Below are 18,130 nucleotides of genomic sequence, written 5' to 3' on the forward strand. Positions count from 1 at the left end.
ACAGTGAGACTTAAATTTTTCTGTAAAACTAAGGTCTTATTTTTGTCACTCTTCTTCTCTACACGAAGATTCAGAAAGCTTTTCTAGCTATAGAGGCCAGGTGAACACTCCTCGTACTGGACCAATGTTTTGAAGGAGTTAAATGATGGAAAAAATACAAGCTTTTCCCTTTGGTTCTTGATATCCAAGTGGTAGTTCAGGATGCCGTATATTCCGACCAGCAAAAGTAAAAAGATCGGGATAACATTTTAGTGGTTCAAAAGGGTGAGTAGACAATTTAGGAGCATCTGTGAATGGACGAAATCCTACCTGTGGAATTCAACTACTATTCCCTTGCTAGACACTGTGAATAAGTAGACTGCCCTGCCAGGCACGGTGGCTCACACTTGTAATCCCAGCACTTTGGGAGGCCGAGGCGGGCGGATCACGAGGTCAGGAGATCGAGACCACGGTGAAACCCCGTCTCTACTAAAAATACAAAAAATTAGCCAGGCGTGGCGGCGGGCACCTGTAGTCCCAGCTACTCGGAGAGGCTGAGGCAGGAGAATGGCATGAACCCGGGAGGCGGAGCTTGCAGTGAGCCGAGATTGCGCCACTGCACTCCGGCCTGGGCGATAGCGCCAGACTCTGTCTCAAAAAAAAAAAAGTAGACTGCCCAAATGACAATAACAGCATCCTCCTATCGGGTGAGAAAATATGTTTTGGTTAAAAGTAACAATAGAAGTTAATAAGAAGAGAAGTTGGATAGCAGGAATCAGAAAAGTGGTCCCGGCATGGTGGCTCGCACCTGTAATCCCAGCACTTTGGGAGGCCTAGGCGGGTGGATCACAAGGTAAGGAGATCAAGCCCATCCCGGCCAACATGGTAAAACCATGTCTCTACTAAAAATAAAAAACTAGCTGGGAATGGTGGCGCGCGCCTGTAGTCCCAGCTACTCAGGAGGCTGAGGCAGGAGAATTGCTTGAACCCAGGAGGTGGAGGCTGCAGTGAGCCAAGATTGTGCCACTGCCCTCCAGCCTGGGCAACAGAGCGAGACTCCATCTCAAAAACAAAAAAAAAAAAAAGAAAAGTGAAAGTGTCCTTTCTCTCTTACCTTCTCTGGCATTAATTTTCCTTGAATAATAAAATGTTACTGCTGTGTCTTGCCCATATATTGCTAGTACCGTTTATTTCAGAGCAGATTATTTGGCAATTGATAGGACGTATAGGTTTATATACTATACATCAAAAGAATGTGTTAGTACAGTGCCCTGCAAGAAACATGGAATCAGCCACCTTGCAGTTGGCCAAAAATATTTTATTTGTAAAAATAAGTCAGCAAGATAAAATTACACATTCAAACTTCATTGGGCTAGTCTCCACCACTCTCTTCATTCTCTACTCTTAGATAACAAAACAAAAATCAAAATAAAATAAACCTATTTTTACTTATGTATTTTTACAGAAGGATAAAGAGAGAACATAACATATTTAATTAAATGTATTGTGTCTCAAATTTCAAGAACAAGCTGGCTTAATACTTACCTTCACATTCTAACTATATATATATATATATATAGGCTATACATGCTGTAAAATAGTTTTGAAAAGTAAAATTAGCATTTTCTAGTATAATATATATATATAGTTCTAACTATATATATATAGTTAGATCAGATGCCACAACAAAAAGTGTTGTGTAAGTTTTCTTGCCAGTAGGTGTTAATGGTCAAGCAAAATAGCATCCATGTAATACACTTGTACCATATACATTATGTTTTTCATTCATTCATTACTGGATACATGTCATAATTTATTCATCAACTCAACGGCAATAGAAATATTATTTTCTGCTAGGCACTCTATGAGGCATTGGGTAGAAAAGATGAAGCTATAAGGTTCCTGCTTCAAGCCAGTCACAATCTAGTGCCACTGAAGTTACCTACCAAATCATTTTTAATTTCTGGGAAGAAAGACAAAATACAATTTCACTTGGTGCACTGTGGGCATACAAATACTTCCAATGATGCATTCTTTGTTATTGTTGGTGATGGAGCTATAATGTAGCTTGATGGGAGTGGACTGACCTTGGGTATAGAAACTGAAAAGTGTCACAGCATGACTAAGGACTATTTCTCAGTTGCTAGTCTAGCACCCTAAATCAGGCACCTACCTTGCTCATGTTGGGATGTTAGCATCCATGAAAACTTGGTCAAGGATTACATTGAGTTAAGCACTTAGTGATTCTTTGAGCTAAATAAAAGAGGGTGGGAGGCATATGTAAAGGAGGGTTTTCTTTTTGTTTTTGTTTTTTTTTTTTGAGACAGAGTCTCGCTCTGTCACCCAGGCTGGAGTGCAGTGGCGCAATCTCGGCTCACTGCAAGCTCCGCCTCCCGGGTTCACGCCATTCTCCTGCCTCAGCCTCTCCGAGTAGCTGGGACTACAGGTGCCTGCCACCACGCCCGGCTAATTTTTTTTTTTTGTATTTTTAGTAGAGACGGGGTTTCACCGTGGTCTCGATCTTCTGACCTCGTGATCTGCCCTCCTCGGCCTCCCAAAGTGCTGGGATTACAAGTGTGAGCCACCGCGCCCGGCCAAGGAGGTTTGTTTAATGATCCCTGTATTCATTGAAAATGTAATGTGAAATATTTATATATTTTTCAGGAAGAATCATTAACTACGGAAGGATTAGTAATTATCAGGAAAGGACATTTTGAATAAACATGTTAATAAATTTATGTAATATTTAAATTCTCTCCTGGGAATAAAATACTTTTGGAAGAACTTTTCGGGTAGAAATATTCCCAATATAAACAGAATGTTAAAAGCTGTTTTAACAGTGTTCATTTAACCCTGCGTGATTATGCAGTTGTCATATACATGCAGCAGCGTATTTTAGGCTAAAAATACTGTGAAATAGTTTTGAAAAATAAAATTAGCATTTTCTAGTATAAAATTAGAGCTGAAAAGGAAGAAAGGAATAGTTTATTTACTCAGAAGGATTTTAATGGGTAGATTCTAAATATTTCAGTTTTCTTTATATTGTGGCTAAAAGAAGTTTAATGCAAAATTAAAATGTTCATACTATATATTCTCATAAACCACATCATAACACTATTTTAAGGCTTTTTAACAATAGAAATTTTGATGTTTGGGGGGGAGAATATATTCCTCACCTATAGTTTAAAAGCAAATTTCATATATGGCCCTATATTTTGAAATGCAATGGATGTCTTTATAAACATTTAACAAAATCATTGAGTTAGACTACATGGTTTTTTATTTAGAGCAGAAAGGATCTTTGGGAGCAATATAAATCAATCTTTGCATTCTGTGGATGATGAAACCAAGGCATAGAAAAATTATATAAGTTGTCACATAGCTATTTAGTGTCAAGGTTGGTACCAAATTTCTGAATTGTTTCCCATACTAATGATTTTTTACCTCTCTTGGTTATGATTGATATATTTTCAAGTAACAGAAGCCTTGTCAAAGAAAGGGAGGTAAATCTTACCCAGTTCAAGTAAAAGGAGTACAGCGGGACCTGGATCTGTGCACGGTATTCCCTCTTTTGCCCACCCTTATCTACATTTTCTCTGACTGTCTGCTCCTTTTTTGTCAACAGTTTCCATCAAAAGGCTCATAGTTTCTATACCATGAGCAAGGTGGTTACGTGGTTGAGCATGGCAAAGGACCCCCCAGCCTATCATGTATAGATATTTGAGAGAGATAAATCAGGGATAGTTGAAGTTCAATGTCAAGAAATCTTGGCCTAAGACTTGTCCCCATTTTTCAGGAATTAGACCCCCATGTAGTCATCATTCTATATCTTAAACTATCTCAAACCCTAAGAGGTACTGAGCAGGACTAAATACTTTTGCCAAGGGACAATCTGCCACCAGCAGAAGCAGATAGCCCAGAGACAGCAGGCTTCACCCTTTTTATGTAGGCTTGTCTTTGAATGCATTTTAAAAAATATAATCCTTCCGGAGTAGCATATTTTTTCTAAACATTTTAGACAACCCCAATCTCAGCATGTTCAAAATGTCATTAACAATACAGAGGAACACTTCTCATTTGGTTTGGTATTATAGGCAGTGTCTTTTTTCACCAACTTCACTGGAAATCCAAAAATAGACAATTTCTGAAATTAAGTGTCTTATTTCTAAATTAAGAGCACTATGATGGCCAGTGACAGATGGCACCAGTAACCAAATTTGACAGCATTGAACAGGTGTTCACCTCAGGTCAAACCATTTCAGGCATACAGTGGAAGAGGGAGTTAAGTCACATATTGGGCTCTATCCCTTCAGGGCTGTGGGTGAGTAATCAACTCTAGCCAAAAATAGTATATGATTACACCCTATTTCTTAATTATAGGCCATCAGCTATAGAAAAATTCATGGTCTATATTGATTATAAAAGGGGTCATAACATATACTTAGAAGAGACACAACTGGCAATTCTAGCATGTTACTTTTGACTTAGCTCTAAAACACTAGGTTTCATGAAAATTAAACAGTCAAATAGTTATTGTACTTCCCTTTACAGAAGGAGTTCTTGAGGATATTTTGATTATCCCACTAAAGCAGGGTTAGCACATGAAAAAAAAAATGTGGATTCCCATATCCCTTTCCTCTGCTTGTGGAAGACATCACTCATAGAACAACTTTTGCAATGACCCTGAACCTGACCTCACAATCCCTCCCTAGACAGCTATACTTTCCCAGTTAATTGGAGTTAGCACTCAAGATAGAAATATTTGGCCATCCTGCTGGTAAACTGAACTTCCTTAGATGTTCACAGAACTTGTCCTACTTCTCTCCATATCCCAATTCCAGTGTTTTACTTTCAAAAAAGTGACACCCAATATGTGGTTGTAGATGGATAAGTGGCCCAGAAATCTTAAAAATAGTTTTTCACAAGCAAGTAATTCTCAAAAAACATGTAAATAGCCCAAATCATACAGAAATAGGTTTAACTTGACTTGTAATTAAAATATATGTTTTTGACAAATTATTTTTGGGTACATCGGTAAATATTGCTTAAAAAGAAATAATGTTAATTGTTGGTTAGAGTGAAGGGAAGTGAAAACATATATAGCTAGTAAGACTGTAACTTAGCTCCTCTAAAGGGAAAATAGCTTATCAAAAATCATAAAATAATGAATGATTTGACCTGGAAATTCCACCTGTGGAAATATATTTCATGAAAATAGATATTGCTGCAGAGATTTTGCTACAAGCATGTTTATTGCATATAATACTGAAAAATTATGAAGAGTTTAAAATTATTTTAATTAACAAATTAAAAATTAACAACTGTTATATGACTAACAGTCAGGGATTGGTTAAATAACATTTATGCCTCTCTATATAGTAGTATTTATATTATATATGTAAATTTAACAGTATATGGCAATTTAAATTATATAAAATTGTATTTCTCAACATAGACAAATGTTTATTTTGTACTGATAAGCAAATGAAAAGAGATTGCAGAGTAGCATTTATGATGTGGTTTTACTGTGTTTTATGTACTTATGTGTGTTCATAAACCCTAGTAAAAGGGTCTAGACACCCCGTCAAGTTAGCATTAACTATTTCCTGACAGATAAAATGATGGAACTTTTTTTCCTTTGCCTACACCTTTCTCTGTATGATCATGAATTACTTTAGTAATAAAAGGTAATTTTTTAATATTTAGAAACTTGCTGTCCAGCGAAGTTTTTATATTTTTCCCTCAAAAGACTTTTGTTAGTTTTTATTTATTTAAAAAGTAATACAGAATACTGAAAGAAGATATAAAAATGAACAATACTCCCACCTACAGAATGCCACTCTTAACATTTTGCAGTATGTACATTCATTTATTTACAGATTTTTTTTGTTGTCTATTGAGGCATATTTTGCATACAGTAAAATTAACCATTTTAAGGTGATGTGTGTATGATGTATGATGAATGTAACGACCACTACAGTCAAGATACAGAATATTTCCATCTCCCTCAAAATCCCCTCCTCACCTTTGTAATTAAACTACTCTCCCCAACTGCTCTCTAGCAATCACTGATCTGATTTCTGTTCCTAGGGTTTCAACTTTTCAAGAATGGCATGTACATGGAATTATACAGGAAGCAGCTTTTTTAGTCTGGCTTCTTTCCTTTAGCATGATGCTTTTGAGATTCATCCATGTTTCCCTTTTAATTGCAGAGTTACATTCTATTACATTTTTTATATATTCTTCTATAGTAAGCAAACATTCAAAATCATTCAATTGATTATTCTTTTTAAGAATAGCTATTTCTGCATGTAAACATTAGACTCTCCCTCTCCCACATGGGTGGGGGTGAGGATTTGAAGAGTAAGTCTTAAATGTGGCTCTCTCATTCACACGTTATTTGCTCTTTTTCCTTTTCTCATTCCCCATTTCTCCTTAAATTCTTCCCTCCTTTCTACTAAAACACTGAAGGGAAAATAATGACAAAAGTCTGATATGCATGGTTGTTATAGAAGAGAAATTAGTCATTTATGTTTTACTTAGGTTCTCAGTGTTAGTTTATTTAATCATAAAAACAATACATGCTGTTCATTACACCAAAAATTGGAAGAGCATTTTTAAAGCACTAGAAAAAATGCCATGATTGTGGCATACTTAAATTCAATGTCTGTTTCTATTTTTGGCACATTGTTTTAAAATCATGCTATATGTGCAATTATGTTTTATTTTTCCTAATAGGAGGGCTTCCCAAATATTTTCTCAGGGCTCTCCTTTCTTTAAGAATTGCTGGGCAGGGCGCGGTGGCTCACGCCTATAATCCCAGCCCTTTGGGAGGCTGAGGCGGCAGTATCATTTGGGGTCAGGAATTTGGGACCAGCTTGGCCAACAAGGTGAAAGCACGTATCTACTAAAAATACAAAAATTAGCCGTGCATGGTGGTGTGCGCCTGTAATCCCAGCTACTTGGGAGACTGAGGCAGGAAAATGGCTTGAACCTGGGAGGTGGAGGTTGTGGTGAGTCGAGATTGCACCACTGCAATCCAGCCTGGACGACAGAGCGAGACTGTGTTTCAAAAAATAAAAATAAAAATAGCTGTTGTGCCTAGCCTGCATCTGTCTCATTCATTTTCTCATTTAGCAACACTCTTGAAAGCCTGCTAAGTGCAAAGTGTACAATGATAGAGAAGATAAGCACAATCCCTGTCCTCAGCGAGTGGTGCTGCCTTGCTTACTCCACTGCAAATAAGCAACATAAGCAGTAATTGGGGAATGAAGTATGGGTGTTAACTAAAGTCACACAATGAGCAGTGACTGCCTATATTGAATATGACCTTCAGTCATGTTCTCCTTTATTATCTTTATGTTCTCTAATTACTTTTCCTCTCTCTTGAAAAACTAATGCAATTAGCAAATCATGATTATTGTTTTTCATATCAGGTAAGTCATACTAAGATGGCTAAAATGAATAAGCTCTTTACAAAAAAAAATCAATTTAAAGAGTTAAAATAAAAAGAAACTTAGGATATTGTCAAGTTCTTCTGTCCCATCATACTTATCTATTGTGTGCTTACCAAGGAACAGAGAGGAATCTTTACGTTAAAGATGTCTCAAATGACAGGGTCTATTTTCAAAACATTTAATGACAGGGGCAGAACAAGGGCTAATCTTTCAGAAGGAGACCCCCATAAGGTTACGTGTAAATTCCTCAGTTGCTATATCTGGGAGGTCTGGCTGGTACCTCCACGCAGAGACCAAGATGACTAGTATACTGGGGGCTGTCAGGAGGTTCAGGACAGTGGCTATTTTCTAAACAGCGTGGCAGTATTTCAACATTTTAATGACTGGTGTGACAGGCTCAGCCCTGGAAAAAATATGTTACAATACTGCGGGTGATTTCTGCTTTAGGGAAAGACATAATGGTCACAACAACTCTCCTTTTAAAATAAGAACCTAATGTATGGTAGATCCTCTATGAATCCAAAAAAAGTAGAAAGTTAAAATCCACTTAGTTAAAAATCAGAGAGTGAGGAATTCCATGAATAGACAATTGAAATAAAATATAGACGTTATAGCAATGCTGGTAGAGATAGAGAAAAACAGGCGAAAAAACAAAGAGGAAAAAAAAGGCCAGTAGAAAAAGCTTCTGGGCTTGATAGAAATCTAAATGATCTGCTTATTTTAAAAGAAAAGGCCAGGTATGGTGGCTCACGCCTGTAATCCCAGCAGTTTGGGAGGCCGAGGCGGGCAGATCATGAGGTCAGGCGATCGAGACCATCCTGGCTGACACGGTGAAACCCCGTCTCTACTAAAAATACAAAAAATTAGCTGGGCGTGGTGGCGGGCACCTGTGGTCCCAGCTACTTGGGAGGCTGAGGCAGGAGAATGGCATGAACCTGGGAGGTGGAGGTTGCAGTGAGCTGAGATTACGCTACTGCATTCCAGCCTGAGTGACAGAGCGAGACTCCATCTCAAAAAAACAAAAAACAAAAAACAAAACTAGAAAAAGAGTCATCTTATCATAGCCACACTGGCAAAATGGCACTATATGAACTTTTAATGTGCATGATAATATTTTTTAATAGCTTGCTTCCCTCTTTTAGCTTTCCTCATTGGAAAAGGCTGGATTTGGAGGTGTTCTTCTGTATATTGATCCTTGTGATTTACCAAAGACTGTGAATCCTAGCCATGATAGCTTCATGGTGTCACTGAATCCAGGAGGAGACCCTTCTACACCTGGCTACCCAAGTGTCGGTAAGTTTGTTGTTCATTATTATACTTGTAAGTAAGCATTACAAGGTTTCAAGTTATAAGTAAATGCTATCTATCAGGAATAGTGATGTCAAATAATTCTTATCATCCCATCTTATTGTTTTAAAAAGCAATTTATTTTTTATCTTCTCAAAATTATAGACTACCAATTTGTTGGTATAAATTGGATTTAGACTGTAATGTATTTTTATCTCAACAAATTACAGCATGATGAACAGACAGAAATGTATTTTATGTGTTATTGTTTATTGACTGATAAGACAAATTAACACCAGGTGTGACAGGTACTCCAGGTAAGCCAATAGCATGTACAAATACTCAGGAGCATGAAATGTCTGCTGCTTTGGGGCAGCTGTAATAACTTTAAGTCCAGGGTTTAGAGGTACACATGATCAAGTTAGGCGAGTAAAGTAGTAAGAAAAGATGCTAAAGAAGAATGGATTTAATGTGATTTTCTGGCTGTCTTAAAAGAAGGGACCTCATTGTTTTGGCCAATCACTGGAAGTACAGAGATGGCTACTTTGCAGCAAATATCTTTCTTTTTCCTAGATAGCTGTGTTCATGATAGTAGGGATCATGTGAGAGAGAGAAAACAACTGTGATTTTGGCAGATGCTCACCGCATCACTGAATTTCTGTCCAATGTGTCATTGACGGATATTCTGTTCGTTCAACTTGGCTGAGGAAAAAGCTCTTTGAATCTTCTTCCGGGGTGATACTGACCCATTAACCATGACAGTTCAGTCAGTAATTAAACTAACCCAAAAAATTATGTAATTATTTATGTGTTCTGCCAATATTTTTTGTTTTTTTCCCCAAAAAATCACAAAAGAATTTACTAGTTATCTTACTCAAATCCAGCTGCCTATTCTGTGTTAACTTTACCAATTAATTAGCAACTTTCTACAAGAAGGAAGCAAATTGAATCACATATGAATTATAACATGAATTTTGTTGCAACTACTGATTATTGCTTTTTCTTCTATATACTACAAAAGTATTCCTTTAATAATCCATGTAAATTTTCTCTGGGATCTCACAGATCTGTACTTTGTACAGTCCCATGTCTTATTGTTACAATTTTAAGTTAGAATTAGTAGGCATCTATCTGCAATTTCTAGACATCACCTTAAACACCAGTCAGCTCTCTCATTTGCAAATACACTCACTGTCCTGCATTATAATTGCCAAGCTTCAGGAAGCTGCGTTTGGCAGTTAACTCACTGTGGCAAGTCAATGGGCTGCAATGCTACCAAAAACAGACTCTGTACGAGTGCTCTAACCTAAGTTGGTAAGTTGGTTGGCACCATTACTCAACATTTTCTTGTCCCAGGTCATTTCATAAATACAGAATTCAGTCATAGCTAGCAAGAGTTGTAAGGAGTATCAACATGCTTTTTTTCTACTTTTTATTCTAAAATAATCTAAACTTCCTAAAATAGTTGCAAGTTTAGCATATATAGAATCTCTGAAATGGCTTTATTCTGCCATCACCTTGATGAATAGCGTCTGGCTTCTTTTTATCCATACTAATGTTCTTATCAAATAGCGGCACCCTTTCTTTCTTCTCCTAAAAATACTTTTTCATTTTTTACGTGACAAGGTTGCAATTTTCCAAATTTTTCTGTTCTACTTCTCTTTTAATTAAAAATTCCATTGTAAAACATTTTTCACTTCTTTCATTTTACTGTAAACAGTCAAAAGAAGCCATGTAGCACCTTGAACACTTTGCTGCTTAGACATATTTTTCTGCCAGTTAACTTTGTTTATTGTTTTTAAATTCTACCTTCCATAAAGCCCTAGGGCATGGACACAATTCAGTCAAATTCATTGCCACTTTGTAACAATGATGTCCTTTACTTCAGTTTCCAGTACATTGTTCCTCATTTCTGCCTGAGACCTTATCAGAATGGCCTTTACTGTCCCTATTTCTGTTAACATTCTGATCATGACCATTTAAGTAATCTCTAGGAAGATACAGATTTCCCTACAGCTCTTGTCTTTATTTAAAGACCTCACCAGAATTGCTGTTAATAATCCTAGATTTGCTCACAACAATTTAGGCTTTTTCTAGCCTGTTCCTTTAAGTTCTTCCAGCCTTTACCCACTGTCCACTTCCAAAGCTGCGTCCACATTTCTAGGAATTTGTTATAGCAAGAACCACCCTCTGGTTTCAATTTTCTTAGTCCATTTTGTGTTGCTATAATGGAGTACTTGAAACTGAGTAATTTATAAAGAGCAGAGATTTGTTTCTTACAGTTCAGGAGGCTGGTCAGTCCAGGGTCAAGGGGCTCACATCTGGCAAGGGCTTTAATCATTTCATCCAGTGGTGGAAGGCAGAATGGTAAGACAGCATCCATGAGAGCAAGAAAGGGCCAAACTCACTTTTATAACATGTCCCTCAAAATAACGCACCTGCTCTCATGATAACAGCATTAATCCATGTGTGAGAATACTTCATGATCCAATCACCTCTTAAAGGTGGCACCTTTCAACATGGTTACTTTGGGAATCAAGTTTCCAACACATGAGCTGTGGGGTACACATCCAAATCATAGGAAATGATTATTAGAGGGACTAATCTAAAACTACCTTTTTTCAATTCAAGAACTTTGTTTTATTCACCAATTTAAGGGTGATAAGCTGTAAAGAAGTAATTTAGAACAACCCCAAATACAAGGAGGTAGTTTTTAACTTTGTTTGGTTTTTAATATAAACAGAGTCAACAGAGTCAAATAATGAACATACCATATGCCTCACCCAGCTTTATCAACTGTCTACATTTCTTTCTTTCTTTTTTTTTTTTTTTTTTTTTCTGAGACAGAGTCTTACTCTGTCGCCTGGGCTGGAGTGCAGTGGCGCGATCTCGGCTCACTGCAAGCTCCGCCTCCCGGGTTCACGCCATTCTCCTGCCTCAGCCTCCCGAGTAGCTGGGACTACAGGCGCCCGCCACCACGCCCGGCTAATTTTTTGTATTTTTAGTAGAGACGGGGTTTCACCATGTTAGCCATGTTAGTCTGGATCTCTTTACCTCGTGATCCGCCCGCCTTGGCCTCCCAAAGTGCTGGGATTACAGGCGTGAGCCACCGCACCCTGCCTCAACTGTCTGCATTTCTACCATTTTTGTTTTTTATCTGTACGTTCCCCACAACACCAGTATTTTTCAAGGTAAAATTTGCATAAATTAAAATCCAGCACACATACATATAGGAGAAATTCGGTGATGGGTAACTCAGGGTTGTTAGAACTTAGCTCTTATATAATATCTTAAGAAAGAACAATAAACGTGTAGAGAAGTAACAAGACAAAAAAAAAAAAAAGAGATTTAGCCTTTCAAGGGTAGCAAACTATGGGAAGATAAATATATGGGGGAAGTTAATGAAAGATAAAAGTTTTGTTTGAGTAAGGTTTGTTATGTAGTTCCTTTTCCTCTGCCCCTCTAGGTTAATCAGAGTCTCCATTAAAAGTCTAACCCTGACTTTTTGTAAACTGTGGGGGAGGCAGAGAGTGTTTTGTGGGGCACGGCGAGCATCTTCTATTTCTCAGTTATCTTCAGCGCAAAGTAATCTTTATGCTAAAGTGGCATATTTGGGGGTGGCATATTCTGAACCCCTACGACTGGTTTCACCAACTTGCTATAAGTATTTCAACTACACTAAACTATGATCAGAACAAATCTGATTTCCCATGACCATATATTTCTGGAATTCTAAGAGACTTTAGTGTTCATATCACAAGAAATCAATTCTCAATCTTGAAGCACAAGAATCCTGCATTTTAGCCAAACACTCAGGTAAATGGGGCATACAAACTGATATTTACATATCTAGTCATAATTATAATACCAGTGATAGGTTGTAGTTGGAGTTGTATTTGGCCTAAAATCATAAATCAGCTACATAGGGTAAGACCCAAAACAAACAGAAAATCAGAAAGATATGAGGTAAGCATAAAAAATAAGAAAGTAAAAAATATGCATCTTTAAGGAGTATTCCATTTGGTCTATGTTGAAACATGGAAAAGAAAACCCTTTCCAAATTTCTAAGCAGTAAGATTGTCTGAAATCTGAAGAACTGAAAATAGTGTTAGGAATAACAAATCCTTTTCTTCCATATACTTTCTTTAATAATTTATCTTTTGAATTCTGTGTTGACTACAGTGTTGATTTTAATTTTAGTTAACACCTCCAGGTAACTGGTAATCTATTTACTACCAGTTAATTGTTTGTCTTGACTTAGACTTGAATTTCCTTATGTACCATTTTCAGAAATCCATCCTGATTTAAAGCTTTGTATCTATGTCCCTCTCTCTGTCTGTCTGCTAAAATCCTTTTTTTCCTTTTTATTTGTTTTAAATTCTGGAGAGAAAAGTCTTTTCAGTGGCTCTATTCTAGGGAAATGTATCAAATGAAACAGTTTATTTAATATTCCCAGTGTTACAATTCAGTGGATCTCTGTGTTGTTTATCTACTTTCTGTTCAACATCACTCCTGCCAAACAAAACTGTTCAAAGAATAAAGAATATCACTGTAGTTTGTGACAAGTCATCACCAGGTATTCCTGGTCCAGTTACCTGGACAAATATTGGAAAACTGACTTGAGTTGGCACTAAATCAACTGAGACAATGTTGAACCATTCCCTGACTAGAATGGCAGAAAATGCAAATATGTGCCTAGTTGTCAAAGCAAAGTGTTAGATATTCACAGCATGAAATGCCTTGTCACTTGGTTGGGGAAAATAAAGTGTCTGAATTCTTACTATTTCACTGTAAGTGTCTGGTGGTTCTTATACGTGCTCTGCAGGCTTCAGATTTACATGTAATATTATTCAACTTGATTCTTAGAACCACTTATGGAGTGGCTCATTGTTAAGCAGCAAAATTTTTCTGAAAGTTTATTCATAACATCTTGAAAAGATTGATTGTTTAAATTCAAACTTCTCCTTTCAAAAGTCTAAATTTTGCTTTGAAAAATAATTTTGGCGACATAAGTTCTCTTGGCTCCACAGAGGGAAATTTGCAATTGATTGTTTGAATGTCTAGGATTATAGCCTACAGAGAACATTTTGAGTGGTTATTGTTCATAAAAAACCAGTGTACCATATACTAAATTTATCATTTAGAATGTTTTGTACTTATAATTGTATTGGGAGCACTCTACTTTAAATTAAATGTGTACTCGATCAATAGAGACAATCAGTTTGTTTTGTTTAAGAACCAAAGTTTCCAAAAAAATCTATGACGAATTCTGAGGATGATAAAATCCACTGCTTAAAAATAAAGATTTACTAATGTTTCTATCTTAATGAATATAGAAACTATTGAAACAATAATATGGTTAGTTTAAAAATTTTGTAGCACTTCTTATTTTTTACCTTGTATGGTTGCTTCAACAAGACAGCAGTAACTGGCTTCATTTTGCAGATGTCTTTGGTCCCAGCTACTTGGGATGATGAGGTGGGAGGATCACTTGAGCCTTGAAGGTTGAACTGTAGTGAGTCATGATCACAGTACTTCGTGCAAGCCTTGGTTAGAGAGCTAGACTCTGTCTTAAAAAAAAAAAAATTGAAATCATATCAAGTATCTCCTCAGACTACAATGGAATAAAACTAGAAATCAATAACAAGAGTAATTTTGGAAGCTATAAAAATACATGGAAATTAACAACATGCTCCTAAATGACCATCAGGTTAAGGAGGGAAAATATATTGAAACAAATGAAAATTGAAACACAACATACCAAAACCTATGAGATATAGCAAAAGCAGTGCTAAGAGGGAATTTCATAGCAAAAACACCTATATCAAAAAAATACAAAGATTTCAAGTAAGCAATCTAATGATCCATCTGAATGAACTAGAAAAGCAAGAATAAGCCAAACCCATACTTAGTAGAATGAAACAAATAATAAAATATCAGAGTAGAACTAAGGGAACTAGAGTCTTGAAAAAATACAAAACAGCAATAAACAGAAAGTTGGCTTTTTGAAAAGATAAAATAGATAAACCACTAATTAGATTAACAAATAAAAAGGAGTTAAGGCCCAAATAAACAAAATCAGAAATGAAAAAAGACATTACAACTGAAACCACATAAATACAAAAGATCAGGGGGACTATTATGAACAACTATACACTAACAATCTGGAAACCTGAGAGAAAGTGGATAAATTTTGGTCACATACAATCTACAAAGGTTGAATCAGGAAGAAATAGAAAACCTGGACGTACCAATAACAAGTAATAAAATTGAGTCAGTAATAAAAAGTCTTCCAACAACAACAAAAAAACCTAGGGTGGGATGGCTTCACTGCTGAATTCTACTAACCTTTCAAAGAAGAATTAACACCAATTCTCCTCAAACTAGTCCAAAAAATTGAAGAGGAAGAAATTCTTCGTATCTCATTCTATCATGCCAGCATTACCTTGATACCAAAACCAGGCAAGAATGCAACAACAAGAAAAAACTACAGATCAATATCCCTGATGAATACAGACACAAAAAATCATCAACCAAATACTAGCAAACCAAATTCAACAGTACATCAGGAAGATGATACAACATATGCAAATCAATAAACATGATATACGTGACAAACATTGATAGAATGAAAGACAAAAACATATGATCACCCCAATGGATACAGAAAGCATTTGGTAAATTCAACACTCCATCATGATAAAAATTCTGTACAAAGTAGGATTAAAAGGAATATACCTCAATATAATAAAGGCTATATATGACAAACCCATACTTAATACCATACTAAATGGGGAAAAGCTAACAGCCTTTCTTGTGAGAACTGGAAAAAGACATGGATGTCCACTTTCACCACTCCTATTCAACATAGTACTGCAAGTCCTAGCCAGAGCAGTCAGGCAAAAGAAAGAAATAAAAAGACATCCAAATTGGAAAAGAAGAAGTCAAATTGTCCCTCTTCGCAGATGACATGGTCTCATTGCTAATAAAACTCAAAAATCTTAGATCTGATAAATTCAGTAGAGTTGCAGGATACAAAATCAACATACAAAATCAACATACAAAATCAGCAGCCTTCCTATAAACCAATAACAAACAAGCTGTGATAGAAATCAAAAAGGCAATCCAATTTACAATAGCTTTGAAAAAGATCTAGGAATAAATTTAACCAAGAAAATTAAAGACCTCAACAAAGAAAACTACAAAATACTGACGAAATAAACTGAAGAGGACACAAACAAATGGAAAGACATCTCGTGCTCATGGACCAGAGTAATTAATATTCTTAAAATGACCAAACTGCCCAAATCAATCTCCAGATTCAATGCAATCCCTATCAATGTCCTTGTTTTTACAGAATTAGAAAAAACATTTATAATATTTGAAGGGAACAGTAAAAGAGCCCAAATAGCCAATCCAATCCTGAACAAAAAGAAGAAACCTGGAGACATTACAGTACCTGACTTCAAACTATATTACAAGCATATAGTAAACAAAACAATATGGTATTGGTGTAAAAACCGACACACTACAGTTCAACCTTCAAGGCAAAAGCCATCCTCCCAGCTCAGCCTCCTGAGTAGCTGGGACCAAAGGGATGTGCCACCATGCCTGGCTAATATTTTTTTATTATTTGCAGAGACAAGATCTCATTATGTTGCCCAGTCTAGTCTCAACTTCCTGGGCTCTAACAATCCTCCTGCCTTGGCCTCCCCAAATGCTGAGATTGTAGATGTGAGTCACCACACCTGGTTGTGATTTTGACTTCTCTAAATTTGTTGAGACTTGTGTTGTGCCTTAACATGTAGTCTGTCATGGAAAATTTTCTAAACGCTGATGAGAAGAATGTGTTTTCTGTAGGTGTCAGATGAAATGTTCTGTCAATGTCTATTAGGTCAGCTTGTTTCAAAGAGCAATTTAAGTCCAATGTTTGTTCATTTTCTGTCTAGATTATCTGTTTGCTGAGAGTGAGGTGTTGAAGTCCCCAACTATTATTGTACTGGAGTCTGTTTCTCCCTTTAGATCTAATAATGCATGCTTTATATAGCTGGGCACTCTGGTATTGGGTGCATATATGTTTACAATTGTTACATTTTCTTGCTGAATTGACCCCTTTATCAATATGTAATAATATATCCCTTTACTTTCATTCTATATATGTCTTTACAGGTCAATTCTTGGGCTTTCAGGCTTGCTTGGGTGCTAGTGGTGGCATTGGTGGGCTGGGCATGTAGCCCCCAGGCAGTGGGCATGGTGTGGACAATGGCAGTAGCAGTGGCAGGATAGACCTCTCTTTGTGCTGGTACTGGTGGTAGCTTCAATGGGCCAGTCCTCTGGCCTGCAGATGTTGTGTACAGGTAGATGTCAGCTGTGGTGGTGGTGGCAGGTTGGGTGAATCTGATCTCAGGTCCCCAAGAGGAGTGCTCAGATACCATCAAATGTGGATGGGGCAGCAGCAGCTGTGTTGCAGCCCTATTTCTGGTGAAGGTGGGGCTTCTTTCAGTAATAGTAGCTGTAGGTAGGTGGCTAAGGAGCATGTGCTTCAGCCCCAGGTGGTGGCTGTAAGGAAGATAGCTTATCCTCAAGGTTCTTGGATAAATAAAATGTAGTGTATATGAACAATGGAATACTATTTAGCCAACAAAGAAATGAAATCATGTCATTTGCAGCAACATGGGTGGAACTGGAGGTCAGTATGTTATGTGAAATAAACCAGGCATAGAAATACAAATATGCATGTTCTTACTCATATGTAGGAGCTACAAAAATTAGTTTATATCATGGAGATAGAGAGTAGAATGATAGATATCAGAGGCTGTGGGTAGAGGTGTGGTGGGCGCCGGGGGGATGAAGAGAGGTTAGTCAGTTGGTACAAATATGTAGTTAGATAGAAGGAATAAATTCTAACATTCAATATCAGTGTTGGGTGATTATAGTTAACGACAATGTATTTTATATTTCAAAATAGCTAGAAAAGAGGACTTGAAATGTTCCCAATATATAGAAATAGTAAATACTCAAGGTAATAGTTGCCCTAAATACCCTGACTGGATCATTATACATTCTATGCATGTAACAAAATATCACATGCATCACCATATATATGTATAAATATCATGTATCACTAAGAAATAACAATAAAAAATTGTCCAATATTGTGACATCTTTGTACGTCTGCATCATCTTTTGAATGCACGCTTACTTTCCGACACAGCACAATGTTTTAGGCTTATCTTGTATTTTCTCCACTCATATCTAAAGTCAGCCATTTCTCCAAAAATCTCTAGTTCCTTTTCGTAGAAAAAAGATATTTAGAATCAATATCTAGGTGCTAGACCTATTGACTGTTGTTGTGTGTTTTAAGTCCTCTCAATGGACAAAGCTAGATTAGGTAGATTAGATAGATA

At 36.7% G+C, this 18,130-nt stretch overlaps 1 protein-coding gene across 1 annotated transcript in view; it reads left to right on the forward strand.

Annotated features, from left to right (window-relative positions):
• Window positions 1-18,130, forward strand: part of NAALADL2 (N-acetylated alpha-linked acidic dipeptidase like 2) — a 948,145-nt gene that overhangs the window by 446,685 nt on the left and 483,330 nt on the right. Inside the window, exon 5 of the mRNA XM_030822838.1 lies at window positions 8,579-8,729. Within this exon, the coding sequence (XP_030678698.1) occupies window positions 8,579-8,729 (151 nt within the window). The remainder of the gene's footprint in view (window positions 1-8,578; window positions 8,730-18,130) is intronic.

This window comes from Nomascus leucogenys, chromosome 11, assembly GCF_006542625.1.
Source record: "Nomascus leucogenys isolate Asia chromosome 11, Asia_NLE_v1, whole genome shotgun sequence".
In the NCBI taxonomy this organism is placed as follows: Eukaryota; Metazoa; Chordata; class Mammalia; order Primates; family Hylobatidae; genus Nomascus; species Nomascus leucogenys.